Here is a 20,067-nt window from a genome sequence, read left to right on the forward strand (position 1 = left end):
TACGCGAGGGCTACCTGCTTAAGGGGAGAAATGCTTTCCTAGAGGATGTTTTAAAAGAATCTGGCTCCTTTTCATGATACGCTTAGGGATAAAACACGAAACCCTCATGCAGCTAGGCCATTCATCGAGATTTATATTCGGGTCAAACTACTATTATTCAGCAGTTTTACCGCTCGGCCGTCGGTGAGCTGACGACCTTCGGCTGCAAATACTGTGGGGACGCGTAGCAAATTATACGTTCTATTTTGGGGGCTGTGAGCGGTAGCGAAATGCACCCTTTGAGTCTGTTATTTTGATCCCTCCTGAAAATTTCCTGTCGATTTTCATCGAGAAGACAGCTAGCTTTTCTCGTATTTCAAATCTTTCTCAAGTTTTACGATATTCCAACTAAATTTTCTTCCCTGACGTAAATTACATGCAAGACTATCAGTTTTCAGCAATTTTATGTTTGAGGATGATGCACATATGACACAGCTATAAGAACAAATGGCAGTTTATTCAGAACCATACACATTCAGGTACTAATAAACGGTATACATTGCATAAACTGCTTAATCAATTGGAATATCTTTTTTCATCTGATTAGGTGGCCGTCAGGAAGATTTAATATTCGCTCAACATTCTTTCGTCTTGATCCTTTTTTACATAAAATAAAAATATAGGAGGTAGCTCTCTTTTGTAAGATTTACACAAATGACAGGAAAAGCAAGATGTTACAGAATTGACGATTAAGTAATGGAAATCTTGTATGTTATATCCTATATAAGTTTAACTATTTATTGAACAGCTATAAATACTTTAACCTTAGCATATATATTTTGGATTTAGAAAAATAATTTTCTCTTTTTCAGAAATAGTAACACAGTATTAAAAACAGTATTATTAAGTATTAAAAACATTTGCTATTAAGTATTAAAAACATATTTTACCCATGCATCTTCTGAGCAAAGTACATTCGATAAATAAGCTTTCCAAGTCTATTAGACAAAGGACATTAACACAGCTGTGTGATATAATGCGAAAGTAACTCCTTATTTCAGTTGTGCATAATTATGTGTTCTTCATGCGACATGAGTACATGCATGTTTGCAGCTGAAATGGAAAAGAAATTTGCCAGAAAAAAATAGAGGGGTCACATTTGCATAAGTCTTTTTCCAACAAGACTGCAGTAAGAGTGTGAGGAGACTCAATGAAGAAAGGAAAGCTTTAGCTGAAACGAATGAGCAAATGGTTTTCCAACACTGAAATTTACCAAAACCTGTAATATGTGCATAATTAGTTTGCCATGGCAGTACAAATGGTGCAAATGGTTTCCAAAAAGCAGTGAATTATTTTCTATGGGATTTTCTCAGTTTAACCAAGTGTTATTGCTGGTGAGATCCAAGGTTACAGCTGTAAGACCGGAGCTAGATAAAATACCATCAACTGGACCATTCAGGCTAATATGACCTGTGTGTACTTCCACGAAACCAACTGTCCAGTATGTGATTAAAAGTAAAAAATAATGCTCATGAAAAGAGAGACAAAGTAAATAAAGTGTCAGAAGACTTAAAGTTTGCCGAGTAGTGCAGTTATGGATTTTACTGATTAGAAAAAATGCACGCAATCCCAGGTAAACCTACTGCAAAGAGATTACACATGACAACTCAGGACTGATCATCTTTAAGCAAGAACAGGCAGTAATTTGGAATGATTGATGCAGTATCAGAATAAAGATAATGGTTTCTCCAACTTATATTTTTACTTACGACGAAAAATTGGTTCTTATAAAACGCAAAAATCAAAGCATGTAAATCCTGTACTATGATTTTACAGTGTACAAAAATTTCAAAATGATTCAATCTTTTGAGAATCTGTTGTTGGTCGTCTTATTTGAGAAGCAAATGGTGTTCTTCTGTTTGATTGTCTATAACAGTGAGAATGGTGTTTGCTGTTCATTATCATTCAACCTTATACAGATGGAAATTTTCATTGCAATCTTTTCGATTTTATATTACTTACCTCGTTACCGTCCTCTATTCGTAAATGATATTTGTTTCACTTTGATGAATACGCACAAGTCTTGCAGATTTGAGGATCTTATCGATGATATCGGTCCATACTACAGATTTAATTTGTTGTGAATGATTTCCGTCAGCTTCAAGGACTGGGGAAGGAGTCAAATACTGCCGTTTCTGCAACATAAACTGCATCTTTTGGCAGGTTTCAAAAAGGTATGAAGCGTTTGGACAAATGGCAGTATCCATTAGTTGCATTCGGAAGTATGTAAACAGTGTAACTATTATTCATGACAAACATTTTATGAGGCAATAAGATTCTCCAATCTAGCTGAAAAGGAAAGCTTATTTAGTGGACAATGCTCGTGTGCTTGGCATGTAATTCGTAAGAGAATCCAAGGTAATCCAAACAAAGGGACAAATGATTTTCACCTTATTATAACATTTTTAGTTTATTATAGTTTAATAAAACTTATTCAATTATATCCAATATACGTATTTTTTTTCTAGTACGTTCTCGTTGATAATTCTTGCACACATCATAGAAGAATTAGGGCTCATTAGTAAATGTCTTTTCACAGTTTAAAAAATGTTGAACGGTTCACGATAATATTTTGGCTTTCTTTAGATGCTGGAGAACTTTCTGATTTTTAAAAATGGGATTAGAAATTCATTATTAACGAACGCATTTAATTAGCCATATAACAATAATCAGCTTCTCAAAAGAAAGCTTTTACAGTAGCAGTATTTACGAAGTATGGGTTCATGTATGCAATCTGATTGATTACCATATTTATTTATTCGACTAATTTCTTCTGATACTTTATATAGATTCTTCTTTTCTCTTTGAACTGTTGCTTCAAAAACAGCCCCACTTGGAGTCACGAGTATTGTTATTAAATAATCTTTTGTTGTTACTGGAAGCAGATCCTCGTTGGTTATTACAATTCGAGCATCTAGGATTTTTCCTAATTTTAAAGGAACGCAGAGTTTGAAAAAAGGCTTAAGAAGAATATTTACTTTTCGGACTACTGCTAAAGCTGCTTGTCGAACATTTGAATCATTGGTTGCTATCAGTTTATGAGTTTGACAAGCACACCAATGTTTAGCAATCATGGCATCACTACATGTCCTCTCTGCGGGTATTTCGGTTAATAAACTTTGTCCATGTAAAGTGAAAAATGATTCTCTTTTAAGATCCAAAAGGTGTAAAAGAGTGGCATGTATATCATACGGGGTGGTCAGACGATTTTTATTTAATTCCAGATTCTTTGCAAATTTTGGGTACTTCCTAAAGAACCATTCAGGGAATGAAAGGAACATGAATGGCATTCTTTCTTCAATTTTACCAATATAGGTTTTGCGAATGTCCCCGAAACGAATACCATGATCACTGAAAAATATTAATAAAGATTGGTTTATTGCTCCATAGTCTTTTAAATCTTTGAGTAATTCATATGATGGCTTATCTGCATATCCAGCATACTTTAAGATATCGTGAGTTAATCTTGCAATGAATGTAAAAGCGAAAGTTGGCTTACCATCTAATGTTGATATGAAATTTCTCACGTAATCGAAATAAACTTTCATTTCTAGCTCTGAACCAATGCAGTGAGTTCTGCTTCTCATATTGAGCAATTCAACAGCTACAGAAAAAGGATGACTATAGTAATCAGTTGGCGGATTTTTAAATCCTCGTCTATTCAGAACAAAAGCTCCCATAGTGGGAGCGTCCTCAGAAAATAATGTCCTATAACCAGCCGCAGAATATCGTTTCCACACAAAATCGACATCATCAAAAAATGCATATTTTCTTTCTTTAGGTTTGTAATGATTCCTGTGGCGTCCTGTTAAAAATGGAATTAAGTTGGGATATGTATTATCTGCTACCTTAGTGAAGCCGTTCAGTTCAATCGCAAACAGATTATTCCGTAAAAATTTTAAGGAGTTACGAAAGTACCTTATGAAGTTTAGTTTTGATATGGAATCTATGCCTATTATAATAACGCTCAATTTCTCTTCAGAGGTACTTGCACTTTTTATTGCGCTTTCACATCTTTGTTCAACTTTGGGTTTAATTGGCGTTAAAAGCAAAGCTGTGGAAACTAAAGTTTTATTTCCTGTTTTGCATTTCAAAATTATGAAATCGTCTTCAATTGGCAGATCGAAGATCATATCATGTTCTTTACCCAGCATAAATGTGTCGTCAGGCTTACGAACTTTGTTTTTCCTTAAAATCGGGTAAAAGTAACAATCTGTCTGATTTTTCATTACCTTGTATTGTTTGTAGAACATATCTTCATCAACGGAAACAATACCATTTCTCTTAACCTTGAATACTGATTTCTTTGGTCCACAGTCGTATACGTATGGAGTTTTAACATAAAATCGTCTTACGGTAAAATCATAGGGATCAAATTTCGGAATTCGACAACCTGGTGTATACACAAGGAAACCTTCATTCGTTTCATTGAGAACTGAATAGGCGACTTTAACCTTCAGTATCTTCAGAGGTACAGTAGTTTGCTGATAAAATGTATGTAAAAAATATAAACTGGAAAAAACCAAAAACACTGTCATGAAAAATGTAGTTTTCATCAATCCAGGCATTTTAATGAGTCAAAATATTTGTCTTAAAATATTCTTTACAAATATTGCTTTATTTTCTTCCCACGAAAAGCTTTATGCGCTGTTGATGTAAAATAAACACGAATTAAATGTTGTTTAATTATTTTACTGTTTTCTCAGAATTAAACCTTCATCTAAGCTTGTTCTAAATTTACCATTTTATCTAATTTTTTCTGATTAATATCATGACTAATTACCATTCGTGTTAGCTTATTTATTCGCAGGTAGGAGTGCGAGTTTGTTGAAAAAGCAGAAAGGAGCAGTATATTCGACATTATCGTGTACATATCATTTAGTTGCATTCAGAGGATGAAAACTTGAACTGTTTTCAAGGGAAAAACTTCAAACATCTTAATTTTGTAAAAATGAGCAGGTTTCAGATATTATATAACAGGATAAAAGAAAATAGAGAGAAGGCATGAATTCTCTTAGATAAAAAACATATCCAGTTTTGTAAAAATGGAAATTTGTACTTGTATCAGCTTCGTTTTTATTTTATTCCTGAAATGTGATTTACTATGAAACAACTTTTATAATTTCAGATTTGGTAGAAGCAGTTGAAAAATTCTTTTGATGTATCATTATACTTCTCTTCATCAAATTCTTCTGCTTGCGTCTGTCTGTATAAAAAAAAAGTATACTTCAAAATAGAATTAAGTACAATAAAGTCAATATATATACACATAAACATATTTACAACTCTGTAAATTAATAACTAAATTATTATATTTATACGGTTTCATTTTCTTAATAGATCGGTTAATATAAACACCAAAGCAATCTTATATATATATTAGGTCTTACGTCTCATTACTAGTTGGCTTTACAATTCTATTTCAATTATATATATATATATATATATATATATATCCAAAAAAAAAAAAAAAAACTTCCTTAACTGCTTACTTTTTAAAATAGCTTATCTGATGTGATAAATATAAAATTCTTGCATTATTTTGTTTATTATGGTTAATTATACGAAATATTGAGTCATCCGGAGAGTTCTGGGCAGTAGTTCAAATATAACACCTTTGTCTTCTGATTATTTTGTTATCTTTGAGAAGGAATGATTTTGATCGAAATGGATGTGTAAATACGGTCTTTTCTGCTCAACGTTGTATAATTCTAGCGTATGCGTGGCATGATTTTCGTTTTAGCGCAGTGTTAACACATTACCGACCGGTAGCCTATTAATCAGCTTTTCATCACCAACGTCTACCGACCGATCGCCTATTAATCGGCTTTTTTTAGGCAACGCCTGCCGACCGATAGCCTATTAATCGGCCTTTTTTCGCCAACGCCTATCGACCGATAGCCTATTAATCGCTTTTTTCTCGGGGCTACCTAAAAATAGCCTATCAATCGGTAGCCATGGCGATAAACAATTGCCATTTGCTATATCATCTGTATTTTATTATTAGTATTGAGGTACATTGCTCACTTGCGTTAAGCGCGTTGCTTCGTAAACTCCCACATTTTCACACCGTTTTTTTAAAAAAATACCGTTCACGATGAACGAAAAAAATGGTACTGGCGAGTTTTATTTAGACGACTTATCAGATTGTCTCGACAGTTATTTAAAACATGAAGAATATGCGGCTGAACGGCCGGTCGGACGTGCTTATGCTGTTGAACCGCTAGCGGTCGGTAAAGTGTTAAGAATGGAGAGCAAAAAAGTTCATTTTCCCCATATTATGCTCTTTTATTTTAAGAAAAAAAAATATGCTAATCAGACTGCTCGTAGCATATGCATCATATGTGAACAAAATGCCATTTCTGATGACAAAATTCGAAAGTGATGTGAGAAGTTGCTCACTTTGGACGACCGTCCGTATAAACAAGGACCTGTTAAAATAAGCTATCACCTAAAATTAACGTTATACAATTCTGGAATTATCCGATAGACTAAATATCCAAAAAGGTACAGTTCATGTTCATTTGAAGAAGAATGGATATGTGATCTACTACGATGCGTGAGTTCTTTATAATTTAACAGAGCAGAATACGCTTGCTTGAGTTTTGAAATGTGTTTCTTTGCTGAGAAAAAATAAAGAAGCTCATTTTTCTAAATTACTCATTACTGGAGATGAGAAATGGCTACTATGCAAAAATGTTACAAGAAAAATATCATGGGGGTGAGTCAAAAGAACCTCCTATAGTTAAATCGAAAGGCTGCCTCCCTATTTTAAAAGTAATACCTTGTGTATTGTAGGACTGTAAAGGAATTATCACCAAATAGACAATAAATACGAAATAATACTGTTCCCAAACGGCAGTTTTAAAAGCACCCTTTGAGGGGCACATTGAAAGTTTTTCAGAACTTTAATGAAATTAATTAATAAGTAGTACCTTTGAGCTTCTTAAATGTGAAATGTATCGAAAAAAAAAAATGTTGCATACCTTGGAAGGGAGGTGGAGGGTGGTTTAGGAGTGAAACCACTGCCCATGTAGAGTATAAAATCTGGAAACTTTTTAGCATTAATTTACAGCAAAATAATACATATAAGTATAATTGGTTATGCTTTTTTTGTCAAATATGAATAAAAATATAATTTCTGAAAATTAACTCTATAATTTAAAAATATAGTACAAATAATGCTATTTATTCTGATCGTATTTCAGGAGGAAATTTCATATGATGTTATTCTAAATGTATAAATATACTAAGTAAATGCTAAAAATGTAAAATTCTATCTTCTATCTTCGACAAAAATAGTATGTAGAAGTTATCTAAAATATATGTTATTACTCACATACATATTCACACAGCTTTAGAAATTATGAAACTTTTGAAAGCATGTGATGCCTTTCTGATAATTAATATTAATTTCTGATAATAATGGTACAAAATAAAAAGACACAGCTATCTTTAGAAAAAGAGGCTAAAAGAATAAAACATTTCTGCTTGATCTTTTATTTATTTTTCTTTTCTGAAAGGAAAGGGCAATACCTTCTCCCCAAACTTATAACACACTCCTCTTCATGCGTAACAAATAGATCACACTACACCCTAGCAATCGGAAAATACATAGGCAGGCCCGCGCCAAGCGTAATCGGCGCCGTCGTGCAAATGTCTAGCGAGTGCCTTTATATAGTGACGATATTAAAGGAACATTGCTTATGGTTAACACTCAAAATGAAGCATTATTAACATAATAATATGGAAAACCAAAACAATTACATTTTATCTTTTGTCTAAATATGCAAACATTTTGTGCTTTGTTAAAAACCACACTCAAACATAGTTATTGAAGAATTATACATACATTTATTTACCACCCAACCGGTATACTACCGTGCCGAAGAGCTCGGGTTCGAATCCCGGAGATGACATGGATGCTAGTAAATGTATAGTGTGCGTGCGGCATGGGGACGCTCCAAGTATGCGAGGGGGAAGTCCTCTCGAAAGGTTGGTGGAGAAGAAGAAGGAAGAGTGACGCTCGGACCTGTTCCCCCCAGGACGCTCTCAATCAAAATTAGGGGCAAAACTGAGCTAAATCGCGCTGTCACCTGTAAGGTGCTCAAGGCTGTTGCCAACGACAGCCGTATCTTGTGCTCCTTGCCACGAGAAATATCGTGGGCTTGGGCTGAGTTTAGGATAGACAAGTGAGCATTAGTCAACAACAACAACATGTTATAAAAAGGTAACACTGCAAGCGAAGCGAAATAATATACTAAACGCATTGGATACCAAATATATTGGGCACAAAAAATGCTCTAGGGCTGATATCTAGGGATATTATCCAACATTCTTTTCTGCACACCGCTATGGTGTTGACAACGATATAGATTAGTGTTTCAACCGGCGATTCTCCAGTTTTTCCAAAAGTTCGCAAAAACTTCAGTTCATGCTAAGATTGTATATCGCTATATTTATATCGCTTTGATTTTTATCACTTAATGCTTTTTGCAGTTTTTGACACAAGTTCAGTTGATCTTGTAAATATTCTGTGAACGAAAATACGTGATGCCGATGCGTATAAAGTACAGGAGGCGCAGTAAACGCGTTTGATAAATTGTTTAAGTCCTTATTTTGTCTCTACTGTTGCAATCGTAGTAATTTGTGCAACATTTATCTTTTTTTTATGATTGCTTGTTGTTATTGTTATACCACATTAAAAAAAGGTAAGTGCAGTTACATATTATGTTAAGCTTAGGTTAGCTTTTTAATTCAGAAAAACGACGATTTGAGAATAATTACTCGAATTTTTTTTTTCTTTTTATATGAACCATTTGTTTATTAAACTAAAAATTATTATCTTTCGAGAAGAAAGTATTGACATATTTACGGAGTACTACTGAATTTAAAATATACCTATCTGAGATTTTAAGTGAAGTAAAAATATAGAAGCTATTCTGAAATTAAAAATTGGCCATTTTCCGATTTTTAGCTATACGGAAAACCGAAGGAAAATGTTTCGTTATTTTCATTACGTCTTAAATACATACTTTAAATTTGATTTATTTGCTTTAATAAATAAAAGAGTACCCCGAACTCTTTGAATTATTTGGTATTGTTCTAATAATTCATATATTTTTCAAGCAATGGTTTAAGATATACTCACTTTTTCAGAAGTAAGGTAAAATATTGAGTTTTAAGTATATTACATTAAGTAAGGTAAACAGTAACTTTCCGAGTGTTTTTAAGGAAGTTTTTTACGCAATTGTTCTTATAATAGTTATTTTCTACTTTTATTTTTACTTTCACTTTTTCTGTTTTCCTGCCGAGCCTAAAACAGCCATTGCCAGGACTGACTCCAGTCCTGAGGAGACTGATTTTAAACACCCGTGGCCGAGACTACCTAGGTACAGATCCTAATCAGTAGTTACTCAGGTTGGTATTTTTCTTTTTTGCCGGCGCAACCGATAAAGTCGCCAGTAATGGTACAACCGATGTCAAGCGAAATATCCTCGCTGGTAACCTTTTACTTTAACTTTTACATTTTCAAAACAAGTTGCAGCCATTTCTTATCAGATTGAGTGTTTCTTTCAATACTGGCATACAATTACATAGAAGTTTTACGAGATAGTTCAATTTTATGCCCTAAGGCCATTCGCGGGTGGTAATTAAGTCAATTAGGATGCTATCACACCGCTCACCCGATGGCGAAAATGTAGAAAAGGCTAAGTCAAGGTTTAAATTCATCAATTCTAATGAGAATGCACTAGGGAAATAAAGCACCGCGGTTTTAATCTCTGAGTAAGCTATTCGTACGAATTGAAATAATTCTTGCATTTAAACTTGTATTCCAAATTAAGACTTAACTTGAAATTAATGTAGATAATTACTGAGAGAATTAGATTTTTGTATCGTAGTTGACGTGAGATGATATCACTTGGGGTCACATGATACGAACTGGCGAATCAGGATGCTGTACGATAAAAGCACAGTAAATTCTTAAATTAATCTCTTTTTACAAATTTATTGCCTTTTTTACAAAATTTTAAACGACATTAAAATATTTATACCTTCAAAATAAAAAATTCTTAGAACTAAAATTTGTCAACACGTTTTATGTGTATACTGTGTGTTTTCGCCAATAAAGTCTACTTGGCGAGATTTACGCCGGCGAAACGGAAAAGTACCCCCAGGTTTCACTGGAGTCGACTTCCGGAGGGGCGTTCAAATAAGACAAGAATTTTCCTGTTCAGAGAGGCACCGAGACGAACTGCTTGCTTTAATGATTGTCGGGCGCCTTTTTGACTCGCCGCCGTCGTGCGCCGCACGACCTTGCACCTATTGTCGGCGCGAGTCTGTACATAGGAATGTTTTAGCCCTAAGATCACATTACACTTTAGCAAACAGAAAATATGTAGGAACGTTTTACCTCTAAGGGGGCGTTTTAGCTCTAAAAGGGCGGTGGTTTCGGTAGAAAACCACATGTTGAATTATAAAAAAATGCAAACATTTATTACTGATTCCTCTCGATATGAGCGTTTTTACAAATAAAAGATTATGTAAATAAAAAATTCATAAGATATACTTGGGTAACTAGATTTTTTATTTTCGATTGTTCGAAGTTTAACCACGTATAAATGGATACAGAAAAAAGGCCTTTGTTTTGTGCTGCCATCTGTTGGTTCTTTTAAGTATTAAAAACATATTAATATAATAACCCCACAGAAAAAACACTACACAACTGAGGAATTTCTTAACAGGTGGTTTCAAAGGTTGACTCTGTGCCGCAAAGGGCTAAAAGCAGAAATCGAAGCAAAGCGCTTAGAACTGACCTATTTTCGAGATAATTTCTTCCGTCATGACAATGCTCGGCCCTACATTTCGATGAATGTCAAAGAAAACCTTGTTGAGTATGGCTGGGATGTTTCGTGTCATTCCCCATATTCATCACACTTTATCCCCTCAGATTTTTATCTCTTCAGGCAGTGGCGTAGCAAGGGAGGGACATCTGTCCCCGGGCGCAGCATCCAAGGGGCGCCAAATTGATGCTACGAAATTTTGTAATCAAATGTTTTCCATTCTTGGCAAACAGAAAGGGGCGCAAATTCTTCAGTTGTCCCCGGGCGCTGGAAACTCTAGCTACGCCCCTGTCTTCAGGCCACTTCAAAATTCTCAGAAGGAGTCAAAGTTGCCTTCTTTAGAGGCAGTCCAACAATACCTTTATAATTTCTTTGCAAATATATCTAATGCCTTTTTTGAAAAAAGAATTATCCAGCCTCCGGAGAGATGGCAAAAATCCCAGAAAAAAATTATGCTTATATATTTCAGTGAAAGAGTCTTACATTTTTTTATTGCTTCATTTATATTTATCTTTTAAAAAAAACCATAGAACTTTCCGGATGATCCAGTAATTGGGGCCGCTGTCATCCGCTTATTCAGAAAATCCTCTTGATTACTTTTTCTTGTTTTTTAATCTAAATATGTATTTACTGTAATGCAAGTAAAGTAGTTTCCTTTTCTGTTTTTCGCACAATATTTCACGGAAAAGGTTTTAAAAATGCAGTTTTATTTCGATAAAATAAAATTTAAAAGAACGCGAGCTTCTCTTTGACAAAATCAAATAATTCCTGTTTGCCTTAAATATATAAACAGCTTCTATTAAGAGAACATATTGATTTTTATTTATGGAAGTATGACAACTAAACTTACAGCCTTTTTATTACTTTTACTTAATTAGAAATTCTTTCACGAAGGCATCTCTCCCCATAGGCAGACCATGGAGGTAAGAAAGGACTTCCTACTTCCATGAGGCAGATAGTCCTCGAGTGCTTTACCATAATCAGTTAAACCTTCAGACACTCCAGAATGAAATTTTTCCTATCATTCCCTTTAGGCATTTACAACGCTTCATGGTTTTTTCATAACAATATTAAACATCCTAAATCTTGAATCCGAATGAATATTTGCACAAAATTAATTTTAATATCCTCAAAAGTGCCATCATCTCCAGTACTGTTATCTTTTCTAAATATTCGGTTTGCGAAATTTTAGAGATAGGTTATGCACTGAGACTCTGCGTTATCCACCTCCCCAGATCCACATTTAGACTAACAATTTATTCTGCTCCGCTTGATTAGATTTTTTTCTGTTCCACGGTAATGGCTTCTTTTTCTACACATTTGCTTTACATTTCTTAAAAGATTCTATTGACGTTACATGATGCCTCATCATGTGTGATGTTACATCATCAACTGAAGATACATAAAAAAAGTGAATTGCGATGTTAACTCGTGTATATGATAGCGTATCTGCTAACTTCCTAGATAACCCTCGCGTGTTCTGCCATAATCCAGTCGAATCACTGAAATTAATTTAATATCTTCTTTAAAAATATGTACTCTATTATAACGTTTGTATTACAGAAGGCACCGAAAAAAGTTTAAACTCATAAATAAATTAGAGAAAAGCACAATTTTACTTCGGCTAGTAAGATGAACAAGCGATCTGGATATTTGTACTATGGCAAAGCCCATGAAGACTATCTACCTAAAGGTAGCCCCATCAGCGGCCGAGCGGTAAAATCACTGAATAGTGGTAGTTCGATCCGGTGTTCAAATCCTTCGAGTGCTTAGTATCTAAACAAACCTGAACTTTAACCTGCCTAAAGGTAGGTGGTTCTTGTGGAGAATCTTTTATGGGCAGTAGAAGGGGCCCAATACTGGATTTTCCGGCCCAAAATTATACTATAGTATTATAAGAACTTTCCTGCCGTAAAGACACTACGTATTCAAAACTCTCCATGTCTTTTCTGGTATTCGAGCCGGGGCCAAATCTCATTGAAGAAAATATTTATGCGGACTTTGTGAAGCTTCTACACCATTCAGCATTCTAAAACATTCAGCTCATTCAGATTTTATTATTTCTCAAGAGATGATTGCATTTAGCAATAGCTGTTTAAAATAATAAATAAATACTTCTGCAGTGTAAGTATAAGTGTAGTCTACGTATTTAAAGTGAAAAAGCTGTATATAGATAGCATATGAAAGAACCAAAATGTCTATATGTAAATACGGAATTAAACTAAAAATATGAATTTCATAGATCGCCATAGGGAAGTAAGCCTTATTTATTTTTTTTACTCTTTTCAGATTTACCATACTGAATTATCCAATATAATAAGAGAGTAATATCGTGAAATGCCACAAAGTAAAAAAGAAATAAAAGAAAATATTGATTTAGAACTTTTTTTTCCTGCGGAAGTTAGTTCAAAGCACTTTTGCAGTTGGTCATCTTGCACTGGACGATAGCACCAATCACGCGCAGCTTATTTTTGTTCTTAGCATTCTGTGTTAATTACCTTCCCCCCCTTCCTTGTTAACATACATGTAAGCATACCGGATTAACATAAAGAAAATTGGCACTTTCGAATTTTAAAACAAGAGTTTTAATAGTACAGTTGAAATATTTACACGGTTGTAAGAGTATGTCCTGAAGTTTACTTCTCTAAATTACAAATATTTCATTATTAAATTAAATTAATATTATCTCTAATTTACAAATATATTATCTATATATATATAAAGAAGAGTCTGTCTATGTGTGTGTGTGTGCTTGTCGTTCGTGCTGCTCGTAAGCTAATATAGACCCAGGGCTATGAAATTTGGTATATATGGGGGTGCAGGGGCGTATCTAGAGAAGAGCCAGTGCTACTCGAAGCGATTTTTTTCAAAATTGGAATGAGTTTTTTTTTATTTTATGTTTTTTGATGAAATTGCATCAAATCGATGTTTATCTCTCGTTATATCAGCAAGAATGGCACGCAGCCATTGTTGCTGATATCAGCACTGTTGCCACTCGGAAAAATGAGGGCGATAATTTTGTGAAGTTTTTAAATTTAATGTTTCTGTTGGATACTGGACGTTTGTGGAGAGAAGACAACGGGAAATTGGTTATTTATTAGGATAATTAATATTAAGGATTATTAATTTATATTTGTATTATGGATATTAATTTATATTTGTATTAAGGGATATCGCTTATTTCATTGTAATTTTCTTTATATGTAATACATTTTTACTGAAATTTTTTTAATATATAAAGTTGTTCTGTAGAGTAAAATTCTGTGCAGTTTATAAATTTAGTGTTTGGTGTTCCCTTTAGGAATTTTTTGGGTACATTTAACCCTTTGCGGCACAGTGTGTCCGGTCTGGACATACCAAAAAATGTCCTTCTGTACACACAGAAAAATTGAATGAAAAAGAATTTATAGGTTACTCTGAACCTTCTTTATTTATATTATATGGCAGCTCAACACAAACCAGTCCATATATTTTAGCCATGTTTAGTTTTTTAAGACTCTCATTTTTCAAAGAAATCTTCCAGAGTTTTTTTAGGATATAAAAAGAATTGTTTGAAAAGAAATTTCTATGTTATTTTTTTGGCTGTATTCTAATCTCCTTATTCTATATTAGTTTAAATTTTTACCTTGAAATCTTGCCTAAAATCAAAAGGCGAACCCTAGGTGTGCCCAGACCGGGCTCACCGATAATCTAGGACAACTGAGAGTCTGTATTCTTTGTTTCTCCGCATCTCATTGGTCAGTTCATTGACAACAATGCTCGTTTCAGCACTCTTTTCGAAGCTCTATTCAATCAGTGTGTCACTTTGGGCACACCCACAGAATTAAAACGATAAGTGCCATCTTCAAAACATTTTACTTGTGTACTCCTCTAGGCCTAATTAGACTGCCTACCTTTTTTTTTTTTTTTTTTTTTTTTTTTTTTTTTTTTTTTTTTTTTAAATCAAAACTCCGACTTTAAATGGTAGCGTGCCGGAAAGAGTTAAAAGCCAGACAAAGGCTGGCCGTGCAGCGGCTAGTTTCAAATATTTTGAATGTAGCAAAGCTCACGAAGCCTACCTGTCTAAGGGAAAGGATACCTTCGAGGAAGTCTTTCTGAGGGAATGTGACTCATATTCACGTTACACATAGGATAAACCACAGACAAAAACCACGCAGCCAGTCCCTTCGCCTGTATTCGAACCGAGGTCCTACTACTAGTATTGGTCATTGATGTTGTCTCAAATATTCTATGTATGAATCTTTCATAAGTGGTGGACAGCAGTGCGACAATGAGGTTTTTCCTACACACTTCTTAGCATATAAATGTCAACATTTGCAGCAGTTTGTTAGACGTTGTTAAGGATCGTCCATCCTTTTAGTTATAGAACACACATTAACAAAGTTCTTGATGTATTATCACAAGAAGCACTTACACGATATTTAAATCCGGACTTTGTACTGGGCAGCTTACCACAAAGCCATAGAAACAGGAAGAAAAGCACCATAGAAACAGGAAGAAAAGTGGTACAAATTCCTAGGGCCCAGTTGATTTGTAGAGACATTAGGTATTTTTTTGGAAACGGGAGAAATGAAAAATTTGCAACGCCTTCGTTGGGAATCGAACCACGGAACTCTGAAATACCGGCCCAGCGTGCAGAACTACATCTACTACACGACGAAGGCGGGAGAAATACCTTATAGATTTACTGGTTCTCTTCCCGAACCCTTCCTTTTTAAATCAAATCTCAGGAAGCTTGAACCGTGTACCGATTCTTTATTCCCGTTTAAAAGTGAAATTCACAAATTAAAATAATTAACAAGTAAAAAATTCTTTTCGCAAAAATTTTGTGCATTGTCAGATTTGCTTTTATTATTAATTATACCCAGCCATTGAACTTTTTGCCATCATTTCTTATTTTTTATTTTTAGCCCAAAGGGCATTAGCGCAGAAGGTTTATTAATTTCGTTCTTCACTTTCATGATTCATTTTCTGCGTTTATTAACTTTTCCAACTATTTCTACAAAATATTACAGCCCTGTATAATATTTAAAGAAATTAAATAATGTATGTATGTTGCTCACACTGTGATAAAACAACGGTACCTAGAGCCATCAAATATTGAATAATGTAATACTCCACCGAATATGGGCACCCGGAAGCCTCAAATTGGATTTTGTTTTATTATCTATTTCATATTTTGTCAGACATTAAAGAATCTTTTAGTAACAAACTCAACGATTTCAAAGTGAGGAATGGCAACACTCTACGGAAAAAAAAAAATATCTCTAGCGCTCGAGACTGTGTATCGGAAATTCTAAAGATATGCTCATTTTAAAATTATTTTGCGATATTGCTGTTGAATTGAATTTTGCAGTTTAAGTGCGAAGAACATGATATTTAATAAATAAAGGTAACACACACAAAACGTTAAAAAATGCCACTTTCGGCGTAACGTAAAATCCGAAAGCTTTCAGATATTTATATTTTCTTCTTATTTATTTATTTGTTTATTAGCTCAAAGCGGTTTAGCCAAGAAGGGTTATTAATTTTGTTTTGGCACATTTTGCGTCGGAAAAAAAAAAAAAAAAAATATTTCCAGCGCGAGAACCTGTGCATCGGAATTTCTAAAGATATGCTCATTTTAAAATTGTTTTGCGTTATTGCTGTTGAATTGAAATCTATGGTTTAAGCGCGAAGAATATGATATTTAATAAATATCGGTAATACACAAAACGTTAAGAAACACCGCTTTGGGTGAAATGTCAAATCTGAAAGCTTTCAGATTTTTATATTATTATTTTGTTATTTGTTAAAACAGCACTTCAAACAAAATATGCACTATTTTCTAGTAAAGTAACCACTCATAAGTTTGTTTTCTTATATCACTACCAGGGCCCAGTGATTTTCTCTACGGCACTGTTTGCTATAAGGTGGCTGTTCTCAGGATCGTGTTCTAAATATTGACACTGCTGGCCACCTTAAGTGCAACACCCTGAAGGAAGCATGCAAATAACATGAAATTTACAACATGCATTAGCGGAGGTGAGATATGCAAATAATTAGAATTTCAGCGCAGAATCACTTCAAAGCGCTATTTAAGGCTTGGAGTTTTCAACGATTTCAAGTTCGGCAATTGTGTTTTTCTTGTGGTTTTTTTCAGGAAAAAAAAAAAAAAGATCAATTCAAAAACATGTGGTCCATGGTTGCTGAACGATTGACCCAGATTACATCCCAAGCTGCCACACCAGATCAACATTGTCAACGTGTGGAAGCTGCTTGGTCTGCTGTACCCCAAGAACGCATCCAAAGTCTCTTTGAATCAATGCCGAGGCGTGTGGCAGCGGTGATCTCCAACAATGGCGGTGACTCTGGCTACTGATTCTGGAAGGAACCACACTTCACAGAAGTCTATAAATTTAATCATTTAATACTTGGTTAACATGTTACCGACTAAATAAATTTTGTTGTGATATCTCTTGTCTTTCTTGGTGTTGCAATTTGGGCGGCCAGCAGTGTAAAACGATGTAATCAACCCGTTATCGATGTAACAGAACTTTTTTCCATATTCAAACATACTGAAAGGTTTTTTTTTTTCTACCTATGAGCGGCCATATTGCTCAACTGACGTCTGTAGCATTCATGGGATTCTGACGTCATGAAAACAAGCGAATGGGGAAAGTCGTAAACTTGGAAATTTCCTTTATAAAACGGTACTAGACGGTTCCTGATAAAAACAATACTTTTCGTTTTATAAGCATTTATAATTCCGCTTAATTTCTGATTTATCTTAATTTTAGGACAGTTTCTATGTATTAGCATGCCTTTTAAACGTTTTCTTTGCTACGTTTAATCTCAGTGGTTCCTCTAATTATAATGCTGTCTTGAAATATTTCGCATTCTGAATGATTTTAATATATTCGAACGTATCAAGGCCATCCTAACCATTCTGGTTAAGTTAGGTCAGTTGCATTGAAATATGGCAAAGCAAAGGACTATCTGTCTTCGTGGAGGATTTTTAAAGGCAAAATGATTTGTAAACGCGTTACACACGGCAACAACTACAAAACCTCTCATGCAGCCAGTCCGTTCGTCAGGGTTTGAACACGGGTAGAATTACAAGTGTTCAATGATCTTAACAAGTTTGAGATCGCTTGCCCAAAATCATGTGTTGCGTTAATCATTCTAGATTGTTAAATAGATAAATAATAAAATAACTAGTTATTTCACTGCAGAGATTTTATTAAAAAAATATTGACACAATATTTTATTTAATTTAATAATATTTAGGGTGTGGCAGTAGCAATTTATTTACATATGAAATTACACACAAGAGATAAAATGAAAAAGAAATATAATAATTTTTTGAAGTATTCGTTTCGCAAATACATTATAATTTCACAATGACCTTCCTTTCTATTATATCATATTCTATGGATAAAATATCTTAATTAGTTAACTAGAATTAGATAGTTTTTAACTTTTCGTTTTAAAAGGGGAAGAATCGTTTTAAAAGGGGAAGTATCACAAAAATGCTTAAATTTCCTTAGATATTCGTACAGTATTACAATATCTCACAGTTGTCATCTCTTAACTACTCAAACGTTCAACAGAACTTAATTCAAAACAGGTAGAGAAAGTCAATACACGAATTCGATACAGTCAACAAGAGCAGTTTTCTAAACAAACTCTTAAAACAACAACTAAATGAATTGAGAGGTTTTCCTACTTTTTATTAGCTTTTTAAATCACGCGCGATATTGTTCTAGCAATTTCTCGAAATCAAAAAGAGTTATTTATTTATTAAATGTTAAATGTTAAATGCACGTGCTCTTGTATTTTTAATTTTCCGGCTTAGCTTTCCTTTAATATTCGTCACGCGCTGCACTGCACAGGGAATAAAACTATTTTATTTATAATTCTACTAATATTAGCTATTTAAATACCAAATCCGTAACACTGCCTCCCTTCCCGAAGGACTGCATGTCCCGAGCAGTACAATGCCTGAACAGGAAGCCAAACTTATAACTAAGGCATAAATGCAATAATAAACATTGCATTACAATAACAACAACATGAACAATAAATGCAATAATTAACTTAAACAAATCAAATGCTATCAAATATTACATACAAATCAAATACTAAATACAAGTCAAATCAAATACACATTTAGAAAGAAAAAGGACTATGGTCTTACACTATTTACACTACGTACTATGGATATAGTAATGAGCTAACCTGTCGTAATGAACGACTTTAGGTTTAGAGTTCGAAGACTTACGGATCCGAACCACGACGCCATTCAGCCTGTTCAGGACTGTGTATGGACCATCCCAAGGTGACTGTAAGTTAAGACTGGGTCCTTTTCCTCGAATCGGGTTCCACAACCACACTTTATATCCTTTGAATCTATGTCCAGTAGCTCTCATGTCGTATCTGGTCTTCCTCTTCTCCGTCGCCAAGTTGACTCCTTTCGTGCAGAACGGTGCATCACCTCAAACCGGGCCTGGACATCTTGGACGTATTCCTCAGGCGATGAAAAGAGCATCTGGGATGGAGAATAGTCGGTAGTCTGGTGTTTCTCTTCCACCCTAGTATAATTTCAGTTGCTTTCTGAACAGGACCTTTCAGACAAGATGTCGGCGTTTCCAGGTGAGGATCTCTTCTGAGGATGGATAGTCATGTCCTCAAAGGCTGAAAGCAGTTTGTTGTTTTTGAAGTCTAACGAAAAATTATATTTCCTTAAAAAGTCCAATCAGAGTATGCATGGATCTGTAATATCCGCCACATATGCCGTGTGATGGTAGGCGGCACTTCCAAACGTGATGTTCACTTTTAACTTCCCAGCTATATCGATCTCATCACCAGATTCAGTCTGGAGGGTAACACAGAATGGCGTCCAAATGAGTTTTTCTTTAAACTGTTGAGCTAAATCTCTCCGAATGATGGTAACATAATCTCTTGTGTCAATGATCATATTGCAAGGAACTCCATCGTTATGCCCATTGATGGAGAGTCCATTACTGTTGCCACTCTCTGCTGAAATCTTGAGTACTTTAAAGCGGTGTTTTTCATTCTCTGGCAATCTCCGTTACTCGATATGGTCATTCATTTCCTTCCTCCGCCGTTGCTGGGAAATGGTCTTAATTTCCGTGCTCTGGGATGTTCTGCAGTTCCTTCGCACGTGGCCTTCAGCTCCGCA

General features: G+C 34.5%; 1 protein-coding gene across 1 annotated transcript in view; it reads right to left on the reverse strand.

The window, feature by feature from the left end:
* Positions 1-483: 483 nt before the first annotated feature.
* The window catches only part of LOC118204312 (uncharacterized), a 39,033-nt gene continuing 19,449 nt past the window's right edge, over positions 484-20,067 (reverse strand). The window contains exon 2 of the mRNA XM_035376645.2: positions 484-5,245. Coding sequence (XP_035232536.1) covers positions 2,709-4,607 — 1,899 coding nt within the window. The 5' untranslated portion in view covers positions 4,608-5,245 and the 3' untranslated portion in view covers positions 484-2,708. The remainder of the gene's footprint in view (positions 5,246-20,067) is intronic.

Source organism: Stegodyphus dumicola, chromosome X2 (assembly GCF_044657685.1).
Source record: "Stegodyphus dumicola isolate Sdum_Otavi_A_Nest chromosome X2, ASM4465768v1".
Classification (NCBI taxonomy): domain Eukaryota; kingdom Metazoa; phylum Arthropoda; class Arachnida; order Araneae; family Eresidae; genus Stegodyphus; species Stegodyphus dumicola.